This window comes from Diabrotica virgifera, chromosome 2 (assembly GCF_917563875.1).
Source record: "Diabrotica virgifera virgifera chromosome 2, PGI_DIABVI_V3a".
Taxonomy (NCBI): Eukaryota; Metazoa; Arthropoda; class Insecta; order Coleoptera; family Chrysomelidae; genus Diabrotica; species Diabrotica virgifera.
Window position 1 is genome coordinate 68105143 of NC_065444.1, and position 18180 is coordinate 68123322.

General features: G+C 33.4%; 1 protein-coding gene across 2 annotated transcripts in view; it reads right to left on the bottom strand.

Moving 5' to 3' along the window:
• LOC126880057 (retinol dehydrogenase 11-like) overlaps window positions 1–18180 on the bottom strand; it is a 43604-nt gene that overhangs the window by 2794 nt on the left and 22630 nt on the right. The window contains exons 2-3 of one of the 2 annotated variants that reach the window (XM_050643712.1): window positions 12488–12811; window positions 3894–4222 (exon numbers count right to left, since the gene is read on the bottom strand). In XM_050643712.1, the coding sequence (XP_050499669.1) occupies window positions 3894–4222; window positions 12488–12811 (653 nt within the window). Of the gene's footprint in view, window positions 1–3884; window positions 4223–12487; window positions 12812–18180 lie in introns of both variants that reach the window. The other variant, XM_050643711.1, reaches the window with a different exon arrangement.

The following is an 18180-nucleotide window of genomic DNA, read 5'->3' on the forward strand; positions in this document are numbered from 1 at the left end:
TAGTTTTGAAACCTTTCTACCGTTTGCGGATTTTTGAGGAGTTCAATATTAAGGAGCGTTGTTTTGGTACTTTTCTCCTTCTTCGCGTTTGAGATTCTAGCTCGAATTCTTGTGCCAACTAGAAAGTGATCTGAATCAATATTGGTGCCTCGATAGGTCCGGACATCCATCAAGTTTGAGAAGTGTCTAGGATCTATGATCATATGATCAATTTGGTTGTTCGGTAATCCATCGGGCGAGGTCCAAGTTCCCATGTGTATTTTTTTGTGTAGAAAACCGAACTTACCAAATAATTTAAAGGCATAATTTTTTGATTAGTTACGCATTGCCGGTTCTGACATATAAAACTCAATTATGAGCTTTTAACAACAGTCTAGTCCACAAACTTCAAGGGACTCAAAGAGCTTTGAAACGGAGAATCCTCAAAATTAGTCTCAATGATCACAGATCCAATGAAGAGATACGAAGACGATCAAAGTAACAGTTGTGATCCAGAAAATTGCCATGTTGAAATTGAACCAGGGCTGCTTTATCCATTAGGCAATATAGGCAGTTGCCTAGGGCGGAAAATTATGAGAGGGCGGCAAAAATACTGTACCAAAAATTTTGTATATAAAAATTAAAATCGAATAACATTTAAGTACATAGTACATCCATCAATGGAATATAAGTGGGCATTCATTTCTAGAAAACAAATTGCATTTTCTTAACACTCATTCAAAAAGACAGAAGTCGTAAATTTAGGGATTATTGGGCCGTCGGCAGCACCGCAAAGGCGGCGGGCGCACTGTTATATAATTTTTTTAAACTGAATCGTTTTGGGTTAATCGTGGTTGAAAATTTGCCATTTTTCATTGAAAAATGTCGCCTTTTCAGACGTTTTTTTGCGAATACCTTAAAATTATGCATCTAACGAAAAAAACTATATAACACATTTTTATAGCTTATGAAAAATCAAAGAGATCCGTTCCTTCATAAGTCTTCTAATTCTAGTGATAACATAATAGTATATTAAGTATGGAGAACGGTAAGGGTTTTATACCGGTCGAAGACAATTGTTTGGAGAAGGAGCGGAGCGACGACTCCAATTATTGTCTGAGATCGGTTACCCTTAACGTTCGACATGCTTATAACTTTTTTCACGATTGATACCATTATAAATTATAAAATTAAACATTTTCGTCATATTGACTAGTTTCATTCATTTTATCAAGATAGATACTTTGGTTGTTAGGTAGTAACTAGGGTGCATAACAACAATGGAGAATTGAGTTTTTATTTGAGCGAAAGTGAATTTGAAGAAATTGAATGGGCTTGGGAAGAAGGGTGTTCCGCAATTATTCCCGAAAAATCCAAAATCCGTTATCAAAATACCTACCAAAGTTTTAAAAAATGGTGCGAAGGCAAGAATTTAAGAATCGAAGAAAAGACTCTATTGGCATATTTCGTTCAAAGACATATGCAGTTGAAAGCTCCTGGAAGCCTCTGGGCAGAATATTTAATGATTAAATCCACCGTTTTTCTTTATGATGGCATTGATATTTCCAAGTTTTCAACTTTGATCGCGTATTTGAAGAGAAAAAATGTTGGCTATAGGCCTAAGAAAGGGAGCATTTTTACACGGGAGCAATTTGAAAAATTTCTGATGGAAGCACCGGATGAAGAATTTCTAGTTCACAAGGTAATATAAGCTAGTCTAGGTAAAAGAAATACTCTAATGAAGATTTTTTCATAATTTGTAGGTCGCAATGATATTGGGAATATCTGGTGCCTGTAAAAGAGAAGAATTATATAATATTACTATGAATGACATCCAACAAACCGATAATTTAATGATTGTAAAAGTACCCAATACAAAAACGAACATCCAGCGTACTTTTACAGTCGTTAATAAACCAGACGGTAAATGAATTACTTACCGTCGAGTTGGAGTACTTACCGTCGAGTTGGATTACTTACCGTCGAGTTGCTAGTAAATGTCACCTACTAACGTAAAATCTGTCACGGTAAACAGTCAAAAATGATCAATCGTGCAAAAAAAGATGTATGGTAGGTGAAAATAAATTTTTTTTGTGCATGCTCAAATGGGTGTGTTCAACTTAATAACAGAGAAATGGTCGATTTTAAGGGTATAATGCTATCAATATCTTTTGTACGTACTGCCTGAAAAACATTTAAAACGACCGCACTGTTAAATTTCGATTACATTCAAACTAAGCGAGATATGGTGCAACAAAAAAGGATGACTAATTTATTTTAATATAACATGCGAAGTATGTACCTATGTTTTAACCCCTCATCCACCAGATTTAAATGCATCGTTTTGCTTCAACAATACCTTTTACTTTAGTGTTATTTATATGTTCAACAAGTTGGACGGGTTTAAAATGTATGGTTTTTGAAAAAAAATAAGATCAAATTATAGAGAGCATTTTTAATTTTTTTAAATCTTCCTTTTCCTCCATGTAACTCGAAAATGTTTATGAGATACAGTAATGAAGGAAAAATAAAGTTGTTATCTAAAAGAAAACCTACATTTTTGTAAGGTATTTTTTACGTATCTCTTATCACTTTCGAATTACATGGAGAAAAAGGAAGATTTTTAAGAAAATTTAAAAATGCGCTCTATAATTTGATCTTATTCTTTTCAAAAACCCGTCCAACTTTTTGAATATAGAAATAACACTATAGTAGAAGGTATTCTAGAAGAAAAACGATGCATGTAAATTCTGGTGGATGAGAAGTAAAATACACTTCTCATTTTTCCTTAAAATACATTAGTCATAAGTTTTTTTGCACCATATCTCGCTTAGTTTGAATGTAACCGACATTTAACAGTTCTCGTTTTAAAGGTCTTTTCAAGCACTATAAAAGGTATTCGTAGCATTATACCCCTAAAATCGGCAATTTCTCTGTTATTTTAAGTTGAATACACCGATTTCAGCATGCACCAAAAAAATATTTTTTCACCTACCATCTCTTTTTTTATTAAAACTAGAAGATTTATGAAAAAATTAATCTCTCTGATTTTACTGAATCTACAAAAATGTTTTATATAGTTTTTTTCGTTAGATGCACAATTTTTATGGTATTCCCAAAAAACAGTCTCCGAAAAGTGTAATTTTTTTATGAAAATGGCAAATTTTTAACCACGAATAAGGGTAAGATACTTTCCCCAATTTTGATATTGCTTTGCGCATTTATTTGTGCCTGCCAGTTGCCGACCAACGTGTCCGCTGAAAGGTCATTTTCGAAAATGTCAAGAATTTAAAATAGTCATGAAAATAATTTCCGATCAAGTATGACGCAAGAACTTCTTAACAATTTGTCGATTTTGTCCATAGAAAGTGACGTAACAAAGGCGATAAATTATGAAGACATTATAGATGATTTTTATCATCTATAAATGATATTTTATGAATTTTATGAATGAATTTTTATCATCTTGGAATGACAATTTTTATGTATTCTTATTTAAATAAAAAAATCTGCTTGCAATTTTTCTTCGCAAAAATGGTACATGCTTAAAGGGCGGCTACTAGAGAATTGCCTAGGACGTCAATTGACCTAAACGCGGCCCTGAATGGAACTGGGCATAACACATAGGAAGAATGGAAGACAACCGGTGGACGAAGCGAATTATTGAATTTCGACCAAGGGCAAGTAAGAGAAGTAGAGGCAAACCCCAAACAAAAAGGAACAATGACATCAAGCGAATGGCTAGCCACGAATGGATGCCGAAACAGTAAATAGAAATCAATGGATACACCTAAGGGATGCTTACATTTGACGATGTATGAAATAGCTTTGAATGATGATAATGATGATGATGATGATGATATAACATAGTAATAATATGAATACCCCCTCTCTGCATACATTACCTTACTTACCTTGCCATAAATGTAGAGGAAGAAATATCTGATCAGTCTATAAACAGTCTTCAATCCATCAAATCTGGCAGATTTTCTAAAGAGGTATAGATTGACCAAACCAGGATGTAGAGAGTTACTGGTAACACCGGATTCCTTCAGTTTTTCAGCGAATATATTGGCGGTAATGACGTTGGCGAGTTTTGAGTTTGCGTATATGATACCTTGGCGGAATATGGACAGAGGATGGTCAACAGGGTAGTTGAGGGTTTCTAGATTGAGGTTGCTGCAGAAAGCTAGTGCTGAACTAACGAAGACGATGCGGCTTGGTGCTGACTTTTTGAGCAAATCTAGAATAAAAAATTATATTTTTAAAATATTAAAATAAAATATTAAATTTAGTCAGGTATTGTGTGTAAGTATATGGAATTGAGCCAGAATTATTAGTGTAATGAAAATTACATTTCTTATAAGAAACTATTGTTTGACGTTTCGATTTCCATTTCGGAAATCGTTCTCATAAAATTAAAAAGAAAATTACGTTTGCAAATTCTGTGAAAAAAAATTTCATAGCCTATTTTTTAGGTGATCCCCAGTACCGGATTAACCATTAGGCAAAATATACAGTTGCCTAGGGGCTTCGCAGAGCCCAAAATGAAAAAATAATAATTAGATTTAAATAAAAATTATATTATGTTTAAAATTTCAAATATCGCTCAATACCATAAAAGTGATGGTGGAGGTATAAAACTAGAATAAAACATTTGTTCACATAGAAAGCCTATGTTGTGAGAATAAGTCGCTAATGAATGCCATTTGGTAGAAGGATCAGAAGGAACAGTAGTACTGTTTGTCAGTCTACACGGTTTCTTACCTCCTCGCATTTAAATCAAAGCGAACACGAACGAGCGAACGAATTCGTTCGTTAACTTTATTGTATTTGTACAGCGAATCGAGCACGACCGAACGAATTCGTTCGCATTCGCACATGTTCCAACCGATGTCGGTAAGTGAGCGAATCATCAAATGAAATCGTTGTTCAATGTGGACAGTGGATAGAGGGTAGCGAACGAATTCGTTTAGAAGTACTGATTTAATTTATTTACAAACATTAGTTTGAGAGGGTTGTTTATTGTGTAGTTGTGAAAACATAATTTTGCAATATGGAATATGCCTATGAAACCTAAAATCGAAGCTATATAAAATAATAAACAGAAAAACTGATGCTTGTTTTAACATTTCTATAGGAATGGGTTGTGATGTCTCTGAACTAAAAAAATGAATTAGCTTCTGGCATCATTTAGACGAGAAAGACAAAAAGAGGGTTCGAAGTGGTTTGCTTTTAAAAGCCTAATGTTTTTATTGGATAAATTTCAACCCAGAAACACGAATGAGGTAACCAAATCAAATTAATTGCTAAAATTAATTAAAAGCGAATTTATTTTGATACACCAATTTTACAATTTATAATTTAAACATAATATAGTCATAATATCAAGAGCAAGTAACTTTTTCGAGGAAGAATTTTAAGAAAGCTGGTTCTTTATTATGTTATTTTCTAAGCTCCCTCAAACAGCGTAGTATGGAGAAATCTGACGACTAGGTCCAAGCGCGTGAAGCGACATTCTGAGTGAAATAGAAAAATGTAACAGAAAAAGATAAAAACTGAAGACCGGATTAAACCCAACGTGAAATACATTAAACGCAACATGGACTAGAGAAATTTCTCCCAAAATTTTGTGATTTACGATCCTTAAACAAATACAAATGGTTATTTATGATTATTTATGGTGAGCGTTGATTGACTTGGGATGGCGGTACAGGTATACATTTCAAAGACCGTTTCAGCTGGGCAAACGAGGGAATACATCAGTGTCGTCGTAATTTTTGGTCTAATTACGTTGGGTTTTAATTTTTATCATTGTGTAAATTAACCAACTACTAATATTTTTAACGGCCCCACTGACGCGGTGTAATAAATATTCTTGAAGATAGGATGTCCAACCAAGTGTCTGACCCATCTTATCACAAAGTAAATATTACTAATTTTACAGTCCTGTGGAGTTGTACTGTGCTCTCTGTCGTTCTCACTATTATATATATTATTATCTCTCTTTGCCGACGCCGACGTCTAAATTTTTAAATACCTGAAGCTCGTATCAACACGCGCTTCGACCTAGTCATCAGATTTCTCCAGCTATTTTTGTAAGCTATTATTGTATTAAAATTTACCCAGCAAGAAACACGAAAATAAACTTTGTGTGAACAATGTGTGACCGGCACTGGCCCATCTTAAAAACATCTGCGGGCAATATGCACTCCCGATCATCAACGAATGCGAACGTTCGCTTCAATGTAAATGGCCCTACTTTGTAGCGAACGAATGACCAAGCGAACACCTACGAATTCGTTCCTTCGTTCGTTCGTTCGTGTTCGCTTTGATTTAAATGCGCCTAGAAAAGTAGAAAGAGCAACGAATGAGTCAGCGCCCCCTTGCTACCCTCTGCTTCATTGCCCACTCCCATGCCTTTCGCTTCATGTCAGGAAAATACAAAATACAATGGTCTCCAGGCTCATTTACCTAAGATTGACATTGACAAACTTGCAATTTACATTTCTTGTGCCGCACAAGTTCGCTTTAGTTGGAGAAAGTGCTGTAAAAGTTGCGTTGGAACCGTTGGAGCAATATTGTATTTTGAATTTGTTTAGTCCGTTTATAGGTAATAGATTTTGGGAAGAACTATGACCTTGAAAATTTTACATAAACTTGTGTACAAAGGTAGGAATTTTTGTGTTGTACGTTTCCTATTCTCAATATGTCAAAGTGAATCTCGGCAGAGCGAATTCAGTATACTGATAATATTGAACCTGAAATTTAAGATGAATACTGCAGTTCAAATATTTTATAGTCCATCTTCGGGACTTGTAGCGAAAACAATTTATTCCTGCTTCATGGTCTTTTTGGGTTATTTATGAAAACAAATTTTGAAGTTTCGAAAATTGTCAGTAGCTTTTAAGATTTATCTTAATGCTAATCATATTACCCGGTCGTATTACCTGCTTGCACGCCAATGGTGAATATAAAGTTTTTAATTGTATGTCAAAAAATGCGCAATAACTACCTCTTAAAACTTACCAAATTTCATTTGCATATCCCAACCGGTTTTAGAGCAATAAATAAATCGTTAATTTGTAAGAAAAAAGTCAACATCCCATATCACGAAAACGAAGCATTTGCGAACATAGGTTTGTTAAGCAAAAGGTCATTATTTTTTATGCAGAATTATCCCTTAAAGTTTGGCGCACTTATTTAGATACACCCTGTATTAATAAAGAACATGACAAGTTGTTAAAGTCCCTAACTTTTTTATTATCCAACATAAGCTAATAAATAATAAAAACAGAATGTTAAGAAAACCTGGGGCTATAGTTGGGTGTTAATTTCAATATGTTATAAAGGCTAGAATATTCCACAGGGTGTTGTGAAAATTGAGAAAAGAACCCACTTCGATTGGTACACCCGGTATGCAATAAAAATTTACCTGTCTAGCAACAATATTATTACAGAAATATTTAAAAAATACTTAAATCGGACAACAAGTTTAGAAGATACGAGACATCAAAAATGACCCATTTTTTGGGGTGCCCGTTTTTTGTGCCGGTCAGTTTATAACAAAAAAAAAGTTATGGATATTGGTCTATAATTATTAGCTATGTTAGTACGATTTTCGGACTTGTATATAGGACAAACTTTAGCTGTTTTCCAGACATCTGGAAAAACTGATGATTTTAGAATCAAGTTGAAAAGTGTACAAAGTGGCCTAGTTAGTACATGCAGGCAATATTTCAATAGAAATGAAGGTATTTTGTCAGGTCCTGAAGTAAATTTATTTTTCAATTTTTTTCCAGCTGATAAAATTTCAAGTTCACTAATAGGTTCACAACTGATGTCTAAAAAAGTATCGTGATCAAAATTGAAACCTAAATTTCCCTCATGTATCTCAGGTAGAGAATAGACACTTTCAAAAAATGTTCTGAATGCATTTACTATTGTCTGAGGAGTATTAAATATTTCATCATTATAAACCATGTTGAAGGATATACCAATTAAACAAAATAATATATCAATTATATATAAATTATAACTCATTATACATTCGTGATTCGCATACAATACAAACAATTCAAGTTAGATGTAGGGAATAACAATAAAAGAAGAACTAATCCACGTATTTTTAAATTTTATCCCACTGTACGACAGAGTAATTCTGCTGAAAATAAGGTATCCTTTATTCATTATTTATATAATCCAGACAACTGTTAGAGAAATGATACGCATATATCTACAAAAACTTATTAAGTTAACTAATAAAGAAGACACTAATTTACAGTAGTTTTAGGAAATTTCATTACCAAATTAGGTAGAGGCACTTTCTTTCAGATTGAAGATCTTCAGAGACTGGTGAACAGAATAGCTGTGTATGGCTAAGAATACGGTCTAACAATGAACATCAAGAAGACAAAATTTATGAGAATATCTAAAACTCAAAGAAATAATGAGAACCTCCTCAAATAGACGGAACAAATGTCGAATGAGTAGACCAATGTCCATATATTGAAATAATTATGAACTCCACCAATGATTGCTTCCAGGAAATTAAAATTAGAATAGAATAAGCTAAGCAAATTTTAACAAATTAGAAGAGTACTCTACACAAGGGATTTAAAGTTAGAGCTAAGAATTAGGTTGGCTAGGTGCTACGTTTTCTCGACTTTGTTGTACGGAATGGAAGCTTGGACCTTAAATGCGGAATCAAGGAAAAAACTGGAATCATTGGAGTTGTAGGTTTATAGAAGAATTCTGAAAATATCATGGACAGAACACGTCACAAACAAAGAGCTTCTGAGAAAGAAGAATAAAGAAATGAAAGTCTTACATACAGTTAAAACCCAAAAATTGGAATATCTCGGACATATTACACATGGAGAGAGAGACCACTTGGGCCGGCGTAGCGCAGGCGGTATTATGCTTGCTTCGCATGCTGGTAGGCCGGGGTTCAAATCCCACGCGCGCCGGCAAGAACAACTAGACATTTTTAAAATGTCTATAGGCCCCAGGTCGACTCAGCCTGAATAAAATGACTACCTTGGGTAAAACTAGGGGTAATAATAGGCGGTTGAAGCGTAGCACTGGCTCTGTTACCTTCCTTGTATACCGTAGGCCCTAGATATAGCAGACTACCCTGCTATATCCCAAAAGCTGCGTTAGCGGTATAAAACGGGAGAATATTATTATGAGAGAGACCACTTACTCAAACTCATTACGCAGGGAAATGTACAAGGAAAAAGAAGTATTGGAAGACGTAGATGACGTGGTTGAGCAACCTGAGATAATGATACGGATGTACGTCAAATCTTTTCAAAGCAGCCATCTCTAAAGACTGAATAGCTATGATGATTGCCGCCCACCGTTGCGGATATGGCGCTTAAAGAAGAAGAATCTCCTAAATTTTGTTGAGCAATACAGTCTCAAAGAACGTAAGAGAAAAATATTGTTAGAGTTTTGTCAAAAAAACACAGACCTGACGTCAGTCATCTAAAGAAGAAGCAATAATAAATAAAACAACAATCAATCATCATCACTATCAATCATTTCTGGCTGATAGGTATTAACATCTACCCCTATTTTGCGTCTCTGTTGTCCTTTCAGTTTTTGGCAATTTTCTTTCTTGGAAAATGTTTGTATACAAGCTGTACAACGAACCCCTAACAACAATGTAAAAACGTTAATTGCTTTTGACCCTCCAGAATGACGCACCTGCTGGTACATAAAGTGCAGGTGACTTTTCATAAGGGAACAGTATGAATCAGGCATAATTATTATTTGTATGCGTGCTGTTTGACATTTTTTAAATGAAACGGAAGTATTATTATGTATCAATAAATTTTATAAATCGTGCTTAAAGGGAAAACTATATTGAAATAAATCAATCGTTTCAACACAATCAAAAAATCAATTTTTTTATGTGTTGTCTTATTAGAAGTCACTAATGCCTGGTTGCACCAACAGAACTTAAGCTCTAGCTTAGCTAAGCTCTGCTTATAGATAGGACCACCGGAAGTATCACTTACGTTGCACCATAATTTTGAATTCTTACCTTGTTATCAAGTATATCTATTATTATATTATGATATTCCTATTATATTTTATTGTAATTATATTACATTAATTCTTATGATATTCTCAGCTTAAGCCTAAGATCTGTTGGTGCAACCAGGCATTAGTTTATAATTGGAGACCGAAATAAACTGCTCGTCAAAAGTTAGGGATATAGAAAATTCTGCTGATTTTCATAGTTGATTTTTTCGCGAACAGACGGATTCCGCTATTTTTTTATTTTAGCCTTTTCTTTAGTATTTACACAGTTGTGCAAAGGTTCACTCAAACTTATTTTTTGTACTTATACCGGGTAGAAGAAAAAAATATGCTTTTCTTGTGTTAAGTTTGAGACACCCTGTAGGGAGAACGAGGTACAAATGTGAGTATACATCAGAATAATATTATAGTCTTATGTTTTGTGAACACGCTGTTGTTTGAATGTCCCTGATATTTTTAGAAACAAAAAAAAATAGACGGTTTTGTAATTTAACATGTATTTTAACCGAATCAAAAGTTTGAGACAACTTGTAGGGAGAAAAAGGCTCAAAGGTAAGTATACTCCGATATTATATTGTAGTCTCATATTTTTTGAATATTTTATTTTTTTAATTTCTCTGATATCTTTAAGGGGGGGGAGTATGGTTAAAAATAATAATTTTTTTTATTATTTCAAATAAAATTGCATACTTTCAAGAATACTCTCTGAAAATTTGAAAATAATCGGAGTAAAATTACCAGAGATACAGCGTGTTGAATATCTCTACCTTCGACTCGCTTTGCCGCGACTTCGCGCCAGCACGCTTGAGCGTAGTGAGAAACGTTAAACAACTGTTCGCCTTCTCTTTTGTAGATTACTCCTCGATTCAAAAAACATATTCCAATGTGCATCACTTTACGATTTGGCAGACAAATAAGAAGATGAAGATGCAGTTGTCAAAACTTTAAACGCATTTTTCTCAAAACTGCTTTTTCAAATGCGGTGGACATTGTAACTGAAAAACTACTCGGCCGATCTACCTTATATTTTGCACAGATTTTCTTTAGACATTTCATGAGGTAAGAAAGTCGAGATATTTTTCTTTTTTGCTTATTTTTTGTTCAACAATAATAAGTCTGTTGATTTTCACAACAATTTTACCAAAAATTTAATTTTTTTGATTTCTGAGTGATACCAAAAACTCAAAAATCATTAAAAATAAAAAAACTCGACGTTGAGACCTCGTGAAACTCATAAGCTAATTAAATCTTTTTGAATTTTTTGTTTCGTATGATCTAGTGACGAGTTCTGATGTCCACCGCAAAATCCATTTTTTTGTGAGCTGCCTGTCAAAATTTGTCGCCAATGCCTTATTTTTCAATATTTTGGACTCAATTTTTTTCTAAATATTGTTTGAATTGTACTTAATGTGTTTATTTAATTTAAAATGAAAATAATTTTACCATAGCTTCGAAAAAAATTCACAAAAATGTGCTTGATATGTTGATTTCAAACCATACCCCACCCCGCTTAATAACAAAGAAACTAGACGGTATTACTCTTTAATATGTTTTTCTATGTTTCACATGTGTGATGTGACGCATGTGCTCTCAGTTAAAACACATATTAAAGAGTAATATCGTCTAGTTTATTTGTTATTAAAGATATCAGAGAAATTAAAAAAATAAAATATTCACAAAATATGAGACTACAACAAAATATCGAGGTATACTCACCTTTGTGCCTTTTTCTCCCTACAAGGTGTCTCAAACTTTTGTTTCGGTTAAAACATATATTAAATTACAAAACCGTCCATTTTTTTAATTCTAAAGACATCAGGGACATTCAAAAAACAAAACGGTTCACAAAACATAAGACTACAATACGATTTCGAGATATACTCCCATTTGTACCTCGTCTTCCCTACAGGGCGTCTTAAACTTAACATAAGAAAACATTTCTTTTCTTTCACCCGGTATAAGTACAAAAAAAAGTTTGAGTAAACCTTTGCATAACTGTGTAAATACTAAAGAAAAGTCTAAAATAATAAAAAAAAATTAGCGGAATCCGTTAATCTGTTCACGAACAAATCTACTATAAAAGTTCAGCAGAATTTTCTATATCCCTAACTTTTGACGAGCAGTTTATATGCAACATAAACAGAGCAGAGCATACTGCAGAAGGTAACACTTTATTTTTTACATTTTCGTGTTAAGCCCATATCATTAACTGTGCCATATAGCGCTCCCATGAGTCAGTACTTTCATCAAATATAAAATAAACCGAGATATTGTCAACAACTTTTTAAATTTTTGGGAAATTTTCTCAGATTTTCAAAATAAGTGAGAATATCGCTGTCAAGATACATGTGATTTTATGAAAATTGTTATAACTTGACCCCTTCTCTCCTATTGGAGGTATAGATACAAACATAAAAATCGAGTAATTATGAAAGTAGAAAGGATGTTTACCACTAACCTGTCAAAAGGTGCGTCAATAAAAAGGGCCCGAAGTGATTAACTTGCATGGTCGAGTGCAGACCATCATCGGTGTGTTTGTTGCCATTGCTCAGCACCCTCGCGTTATTTATCAAAATGTCTAATCTTTCCTCTGTCGAGTTTATTTCCTTGGCAAACTTCCTCACCGACTGCAATGAAGTTAAATCGAGGATTTTCGTTTCGATGTTTGAATTGTTCGTAATGGCTATTATTTTTGCCTTAGCTTTAGCAGCTTCTTTTCTGTCGGCGAGAATTACTCGACATCCCCTGGAGGCGAGGTGGAGGGCGGTTTCGTATCCTATTCCTGCAAATTAAATAAAGCTCGTTAAAAAATAGGATTATTTAAATAAATACAGATTCAATATTAAAGTTTACGTGAAACAGCTAAATATTCAACATAAACAATGTGAGAGAAAAACTTTTAGTAAAGAGTACCAGTAATAACTATATCACAATGACTGAATAAATGCTCGAACTTTCGAAACATAAAATTTACTATTTATGTTGGGCATAAGCCACAATATTAGTTTAAAATTAAGTTTTTTTTTTGAAATTTCTATTTCCACTTCGGAAGTGGTTCTCAAAATCTTCTTCTTTACATGCGATCTCCGCGACGGAGGTTGGCAATCATCATGTCTATTCTGATCTTAGATGCTGCTGCTCTGAATAGTTCGGTTGATGTGCATCCGTACCATTCCCTCAAGTTACGCAACCACTAGATTCGTCTCCTTCCTTCACTTCTCTTGCCCTAGATTTTCCCCTGTATAATAAACTGAAGTATGTTGTATCTCTCATTACGCATAACATGCCCCAGGTACTGCAGCTTTCGTGTCTTGATGGTTTCCAATATTTCCAGTCTTTTGTTGGCTTCTCTCATGACTTCGTTGTTTGTTATATGCTCGGTCCATGATATCTTCAGGATTCTTCTATACACCCACAGTTCAAATGCTTCCAACTTTTTATACATGTACAAAACATTAAAAAGTTAAACAAATTTTGTTTTTGTTACTTAGTAAAAAAATTTGCAAACAATTTAATATTATCTGGCTCATTCGTGTTGACAATTCAGACATAATATATCATACATTTTCTAGATTACTTTAAAATGATATTGCCAATATTTATAAGTTGCATCATTCCTGGGACGACTTTATTGGAAGATAGTTCAGTCGATTACATGAAATCAATTTTAACTTAAGAATATCCATCAGAAAAATCATGGCGTGTGATTTATATTTAAAAAGATGCAACGATGAGGGTAAAATTCTTCTGTTAGTGATTCCACAGTAAATCATAAAGGAAGACAGGAAAAAACTTCCTGATATTATCCCGATACGGTAAGTCTTTTTAATTTATTCTTAAAATTAATACCAAACTCTGATTTTATATGTATATTATTTTAAAACATAAATTATATATCCTCGATATCTTACTGACTTACTAATAATAATTATTATTAATATCGACAATACAGCGTCGAACTATTGTTTGAGATCAGGAAAGATATTTTCCGACACAATGGGTTTCTTACTTGCTATTAGAGCTTCACGATATTCGATAAAAATATCGATATTGTATTGATATCGTATCAAAAACCAATAATACAATACCTAAGCAATATTAATATCGATACGATACTCATTATCTGAAATCAATACAATACTCTTGTATTGTCGATACTCTTGCCTCGATATTATTGAAAATATCGATATCGAGAAAAAAAAAATATAACGCTACAGTTGTTTGGTTATATTTTGTGGAATAGGTATTTATATCATAATTATTTACATAAAAGTATAAGTGATCTGCAACCCAAGCATCAGATGTTATAATATTTTACACTTGGGTGCCTAAACTTGAAACTCTTGAGAGTGAGTAAATCACATCATCTTTGATTACACTGTTTATATCATGTGGCATTTGTGGCATTTGTTGCAATATTATGGAAGTGAGTAATGATGACGCAAAAATAGTTTTCAACAAATAATGAATTGCGATTTATTCCGCGAAATTATGCATAGAACTGTTAAAAAAACATTTATTTTATTTGATTAAAGTAGATTAATTCCACCAGAATGTTTAAATCTGATTTTTTTTCCTTTAAAAAGGGTGGATTTCACTCCTAAAATGCAAAGAGCGCAAGTTGACACCATATCACTTTTATTTCTTGATGTATTCTCTAACTACTCCCCAATTTTCATGGGAATCACCGAAGGTTCAACGAAATCGGAGGTGAAAATCTTCGGTGATTGCACTTTCAGAAATATAAAAAATAATTTTAAAACAGGGGTGTATTTCACCCCTAAAATGCAAAAATCGCAAATTGGCACTATGTCACCTTTGTTCCTTAACGTATCCTCTAACCACCCACCAATTTTCAAAAGAATCTATGGGGTTCAACGAAGCTCAAATCCACCTTTAGTGACTGCAGTATGTATATTTTAAGAGCTTAAAAAGATAGTGATAAATGAATAAAGAATAGTATTTGTTTTATTAATTTAATGTTCTCTTAATTATGTTAAGGATTATTATATTTAATAATCCTTTTTATGTCGATATTTTATCGAGTATTGTATCGATATCGTATCGAAATCAATATCAATACGATATTTTTATAAGAAAGTATTGCCGATATCGATACTCGATACGATACTTCATTGGCATAACACTAAACATTACCCAAATATTGTCAAAAACCCTCGTGTCCAAAACGACATGTAACGATATTAATTCCAAGCCCAAGAAACCATTCAACATCTTACCGGGAACTGTCAGGCTTTGATAGGAACTAATTATAAAGAACGCCATGACTTAGTAAGAAAGATTACATTCACCAAAAACTAACCAACAAACTGGGACTTCTCCAAACCGATCATATCCCTTATTATCAATAGATACATATCTGACAGAATGCTTGAAAACGACAGCTTCAAGCTATTCTCTCACTGTATTGATAGACTAAAATAAACTAACTAGACAAATAATACTACTAATAGATGGGGCAATACGTAAAAACAAAAATTTGCGTGTTAAATACAAAGAAAACAACGCAAAGTATAGAGATACGAAATTACAAACAAAAGGAGATAATGGAAAATGGGAAGGGCCCAGACAGTATATATTCTTCTATCTACTAATGATGTTATTTCAGAAACCTAGAAAACATAAAACAACTGTCTCTGAGTTAACATCTTTATAAGATCATACAAAAAGCTATACTACTCTTGACTTCCAGATGCACACAAAAATTTAGGTGACATGATATAGGTACTTCAGCATACCAAGTCACCTAATGCTCGATAACACGGAAAGCGCCTCACATATATGTAGCTTGGTTTCTTAGTCCATGTGGTGAGACCGCTCCCGTCTGAAAAACATTTCTAATTCGGTTTCTCTACGGATTCATATTCAAAAATGGAGTCCGGCACTGATATCGAATAAGCACACATGCTTTTTGATCGATCCTGACAAATAGTAAATTTAACTTACAAAAACCAATCATAGTATTCTTACACTACGTTAACATCAAGTATAATAGTGTTAGTTAAGTGTGTATAGAAAAACATTTTCTGTGAGTACATATTTTTCTATTAATAAGTATTTCATAACCAAAGAATTTTATAAAACCGTCAATAAACAACACCAGTCATTGATCGACACCAATTTTTTGTCTTTAAAGACAATTACCAAAACCCGAAGCGGAACAGGTCCGTACTTAGGAAAATCAAATGGTGTTGAGAAATGGAATTCGACGTCACTAATAATAGCGATGAATCATTATCGCAATCCACATCACAAAAACCTTTATCTTACTCTGCTGCAGCTAGTAGACAAAAAGAAACAATCTATCCATCCAAGCTACAAGCAGTAGTTTTTAATTCTCTCAATGATGTTAAATTAGAAGAATACTTGTTAGCGGTAGGAGCTTTAGTTAGTCAAAAACACATTATTTTTTCATCAAGAATCACCAACAATCGTATCTGTATCTATTTCTCAACCAAACAAGTCATAGATGAATTTTTTTCAAACAGTAGAGGTTTCATCACTGTAAACAATACACAAATTTAAGTCCGTAGACTAATTACTCCAAGTGAAAGACTCCTAATATCCAATGTTTCTCCCACTATCCCGCATAAGGTAATAGAAAACGAACTACTGCTCTTAGGGCTAAAACCAACTTCATCAATGTCATTTTTGCGAATAGGAACCAACAATCCTGAATACAAACATGTACTCAGTTTCCGTCGACATATTTACGTATCTCCACCCACAGGTCCAATTCCCGATACCATTTTAATAGCTCATGAAGATACTATAAATCGAATTTTTTTGACATTAGACAACTTATGTTTCATTTGCAAACAACATGGCCACATTTCCAGTAGTTGCTCAGTAAATGTAAATCACTCAGAAACAGCTGTCCCAACTGCTACACTTTCAAACAGAAACGAACCTAGTACAGTAACTTCAACAGAAACGACTGCTATTACACATTCAACAACATGCACTTCTACAAACATATCAAATAATTCAACGCCACTAACAAAAATATTATCTACAACCAACCTAACACCTCTTGATACATCAACTACAGATAATACAATGCCAGTGATATCCAAACCAAATATATCCACCTCATCAGCCCCCTCACCACACATAGTCATAACTAACCAGCCTTCATCTTCCAGTCTAAGCAATAATTCTTGCTCGGTTAATGAAAATAAAGAGAATCCAGCACCAAAAGAATTTAGCGTATCCAACGAAGAAAATACATCTAAATCATCCTCCAAACGAACTGTATCTGAAGCAATATCACCCCCGATTGAGACATCAGCTAGTGACGATGTATTTTCAAAGCCAACTCAGAGACAAAAAAGAATAAAAACAAAAATATCAACAATACCATTAGAAACGCTAATGCAACCAATTAAAGAATTATTCAATTCCGAAAAGCAAATATTAACTTTTGAGGAAACAGTTGATTTATTTGAAAACGCTCATGGAACAAAAGATGTTATCAGCGTTATAAATAAATATACAGTAGACATTCTAGAATTTAAAAAACTCATAACCAAAATTCATTCATATACATCCGAACGCTCATTAAAATTGAAATGTACAAAGCTTAACAAAAAAATTACGAGACAGCTCACAAAAGACAACTACGAGGATGAAGAACCTGACACGGATACATCGACTGAATTATCCCAGGAGCTGAACATTCAATAATTATAACTATAACGTTCAATTTATTACAATGGAATATAAATGGGTTTTATACCCATTATGAAATGCTAAAACTTTTAATTAATGATATTACCCCCGCTATCATTTGTCTCCAAGAAACGAATTTCAAAGACCAATATTGCCACACATTTAAAAATTTTTCAACATTTTATAAAAATAGAAACAACCAGGAAAAAGCAAGTGGTGGAGTGGCCATTTATGTTAAAAATACTCTTGAAGCACAAACGATTCCACTAAATAAAAACAGACATCGAAGCTGTACTGCCGTCCGTTAGCTAAAACATCACTAAGCCACAGAGACCAATTTTGAGATATGAGCAAAAAACGGGGGAAAATTTTCAAGACATTGCTACTTTACAACTATTTATCGTAGAAGTATGTATGTTACTTCGAAAGGAACGTGTTTTAATTCTCTTCCAATTAAAT